This window comes from Zingiber officinale, chromosome 10B (genome assembly GCF_018446385.1).
Source record: "Zingiber officinale cultivar Zhangliang chromosome 10B, Zo_v1.1, whole genome shotgun sequence".
NCBI lineage: Eukaryota > Viridiplantae > Streptophyta > Magnoliopsida > Zingiberales > Zingiberaceae > Zingiber > Zingiber officinale.
In genome coordinates this window covers 37,656,829-37,660,837 of record NC_056005.1, presented here as the reverse complement: position 1 = coordinate 37,660,837, position 4,009 = coordinate 37,656,829, and the positions used below count along the sequence as shown (strand labels likewise).

At 40.2% G+C, this 4,009-nt stretch overlaps 1 protein-coding gene across 1 annotated transcript; it reads right to left on the bottom strand.

Annotated features, from left to right (window-relative positions):
* Positions 1-1,221: 1,221 nt before the first annotated feature.
* LOC122029624 (UDP-glucose 6-dehydrogenase 4-like) lies at positions 1,222-3,801 on the bottom strand. The gene is made up of 2 exons (XM_042588694.1): positions 3,684-3,801; positions 1,222-2,903 (listed from the first exon to the last, which is right to left on the bottom strand). Exon 2 carries the CDS (start codon positions 2,886-2,888, stop codon positions 1,446-1,448), a length of 1,443 nt encoding a protein of 480 aa, XP_042444628.1. The 5' UTR covers positions 2,889-2,903; positions 3,684-3,801; the 3' UTR covers positions 1,222-1,445.
* Between the last annotated feature and the right edge of the window lie 208 nt (positions 3,802-4,009).

Sequence of the window (4,009 nt, the reverse complement as noted above, 5' to 3'; positions counted from 1 at the left end):
GATCATATATGGTGATTGTAACCCCTTGTTTATGGGGTAATTTCCTAGATTCTAGGATTAGGGAGTAACTTCCATGTGATGTAGACACTATTTCTTTGATCTATACATATTTTCTTACCTTGTTTCTATGATGTATTGGATTATAGTCCAGATCTACTATGTTAACACAATCTTGGCATCAAAAGCATGAGCTTCATATCCCACGAGGGTTTGGGGATGAACCGAAAGGAGAACTTGACCCTCCGACCCGTAGAAAATCGAGATGCGGAGAGTTTGATATGAAAATGTGATCCGGTATGTCATGAGGAACCCTAGGTCGTCATAGAGTTTAATGGATCAAACCTAATTTGTCGCCAAGTAGTAGGAAAAGAGGGTAATTAGAAGTTGTGGGATCTAATGACAGGTCCCCTAAGTTACGATCATTAGTTATAATCCTTCCGAAAGTAGACGAAGATTATGGTTGATACATCGTTGTAGAAGCAAAAGTTCACATCGGATTACCATAGAATGGTCTACCTACATAAGTTAATATTGAGGAGAAGAATTAAAAGAACTGAAACATAGATCCAATGTTTATTAGCATAGAGGTGAAATCGAAATCCCAGGATCATTTTCTTTGATTATCTTTCTTCTGCCTTATCTGCCTCCTAGCCTTCTCTGACGTTCGTTTAGATCACACTCTGACTTCCTTCTCTCTCGCTCTCTTCGTTCTCTTTTCGCATCTAGATTTCAGTAATTGCATTCATGACACTCGACATTCCTGATTTTGTCTAGACAATTAAGCTTGATTAGTAAGTTAATACTCGATCGCCAGTCCATATGGATTCGATCTTTGTATTACTTGACGATATTTCTATACACTTGCGGATTTATATGCATCAGTAAACATGTAGGAATGTTGTTTCATAGTTTGATGCTTCTTGTTTCGTAGATACGTAGTTGATCTCATTCTCTTAGTTTGCAGAATAAATATTATTAGTTAGTTTAGCGTTCCTCAGAGCTTATAGTTCACGGCATGGATATTGTCATTGTAGTTATATGGCCATCAAGATTATAAATGGAACAAAATAATCAATATGAACTTATTTGTTGACGAAGTAGTTAATGAAAAGAATATTAGGTTGAGCAGTTGATTGAATGTGGAATATCTATTTACTACTAGTGAATAATTAATAAACATTCGCAGACAATTAACCAACAGCAGTTTTGCAAGGAAAGAAAGAAAGCAAATTCAAATCTTGTTTTGCCATAATAAAATAATTAGCCAACAAAAAGTATCTGTTCTTCCATGTAATGCAACAGAAGGCTTTAAAAAGTACAACAACAGAAGCAGGGCAATAGCGTAATCACCATATCCTTTGAAACAATTAAGAATTCTTAATTCTGAACCATGAAAACTAACATCATGATCTCTCAAGAATCCACCGTGTCTCCGGATCTCCCAATCAGGCCACAGCAGGCATATCCTTGAGCCATGGGTCCAATGGTTTTCCAATTGAATAAACGATGAAGCCAATCTCCCTAAGCTTCTCGGGGTCTACAACATTGCGACCATCAAAGATAAAGGCAGGCTTCTGCATGCTATCATAGATTTTTGCATAGTCCAGTTTCTTAAATTCATCCCACTCAGTCAGGATGCAGACTCCATGAGCCCCCTTGGTGGCCTCATATGCATCCCATGTCACGGACACCTCCTTGACGGCAGTTGGGCTCATTGGTTGCAGGTGGATCGGGTGATCCCAATCAAATTTGTTCATCGCAAGATCACGTTGTATCTGGTCCTCAGTCACCTGCGGATCATAGATGCTGATCTTGGCCTTGTCGCCTATAAGGCCCTTGCAAACGTCAATGGCTGGAGTCTCCCTGGTATCGCCAGTGTCCTTCTTGAAGGCAAACCCAAGAATAGCAATCTTCTTTCCTGAAACTGTATTGAACATGGAAGCAACGACACGGTTCACAAACCTGCTCTTCTGGTAGTCGTTGATCTTGATGACTTGCTTCCAGTAGTTGGCTACCTCAGGGAGGCCATTGCATTCACAGATATAAACCAAGTTGAGGATGTCCTTCTGGAAGCATGAGCCACCAAATCCAACGCTTGCATTCAAGAACTTGGGCCCAATTCTACTGTCCTTGCCGACAGCATAGGCCACCTCAGCCACATTTGCCCCTGTTGCCTCACAGAGCGCTGAAATGGCATTCACCGAAGAGATCCTCTGAGCTAGGAAGGCATTAGCAGCAAGCTTGGATAGCTCAGCGGACCATAGGTTGGTAGTGAGAATTCTTTCTTCAGGAACCCAATGGGCATACACATTTTTTAGCGCCTGGATAGCCTTTTGACCCTCTGGAGTTTCCCGACCACCGATCAGGACACGATCAGGGTTGAATAGGTCCTGAATTGCTGTACCCTCTGCGAGAAACTCTGGGTTGGAGAGGATCTGATAGTTGATGCCTTTGCTGTTATGGGTTAAAATCTTCTCAATGGCCTCGGCAGTCTTGACAGGAACGGTGGACTTCTCAACCACAATTTTATCAGATTGTGAGACGTCGGCTATCATCCGAGCAGCACTCTCCCAGTAGGTGAGGTCTGCTGCCTTGCCAGCACCAAGGCCACGGGTCTTGGTGGGTGTGTTCACTGAAACAAAGACGATATCGGCCTCACGAACATACTTCTCTACATCAGTGCTAAAGAACAAGTTTTTTCCTCTGCACTGCTTCACAATTTCATCAAGTCCAGGCTCATAGATTGGGAGTTGTTCACTATTCCATGCGGCAATACGAGTAGCGGAAATGTCAACGACTACCACCTCAATGGAAGGGCATTTGAAAGCAATGACAGCCATTGTTGGCCCACCGACATAGCCGGCACCAATGCAGCAAATCTTCACCATATTTGTTTAGATGGACTGAATCAATCAAATGAAAAACAACACCTAGTCAGAGAATGAAAGCATGGTGGAATTGAGATATGATAAGTAATGAATATAATAGTCGTGGTGATAGATCTTCAACGCATATAAATTCCAAAAAAAAAAAAAACAAACACAACAATAATTTGTTCTTTTTATATCAAGAGTGAATTCAAACATTTTTCTACAAAAACGAACATCTATTTTAAAAAACAAACAATATATTGATGTTATAAGACAACGCATGAAGAAAGATTGAGAAGTTAAAGGTGGAATGCGTGAACGGAGAACTCTCTAGTTTTCAAGGAGTACCGGGGCGTAGTCTAATAGTATGTATATGATCTGACGAAATTTTTAGTAAAATAGCAATAAGAGGCGAATTTTAGTCTTAGGTCCATTGTAGATCTTGTAAAAATGATAAAAGAATTTTACAACTCCAATGTTTCCAGAACAACTGACAGGAAAAGTTCCAATCTGTAAATTAGAGATGATATCATATTTAAAGATCAAACAACAGACAGATGAATCTGTATACCGGTAAAATCTTCCTAAAGGATCTCACTCAATCCTAAACATCCTTCATTATCTGGCCGCTAATCAAGAAAATTATGCTAATAGTCAAGAAAAATCCTGGACACGATTTAGATCGTCGCGAATCTCGCAAAGGGTAGACAGATCTAAGGCTTGCGCATTTCAATCACAGAGCGGTAAACCAGAAAATTGCGAAACTCGAATCGACAGGAAAAGGAAAAGCTTCAGATCAGACGATAGAATTACCTTCGGAGATTGGCGCACCTCCTCTTCCACAATGAAGAGATAGCAAATCGAAAGAGCGAGATCTGAGAGACGGAAGAAAGAGGAGGGAGCTCCTTGTAGACGAAAGAGGCAGGTGAACCGAGACTTAAATAGCAGCAGCATACCCGTCACCGCAAAAAAGTCAAAGGTAGGTTTCATGACCTACCAAACCTAAACATTATCTTTTATTATATTATATTTTATTTTATTTTACTCCTTTATTCTTTTCCTAATATCAAATTTTGGTCTTAAAATATTATAATAATACTACGTAAGTGTATAGTTCAGGAGGGAGGGTGATAAAATGT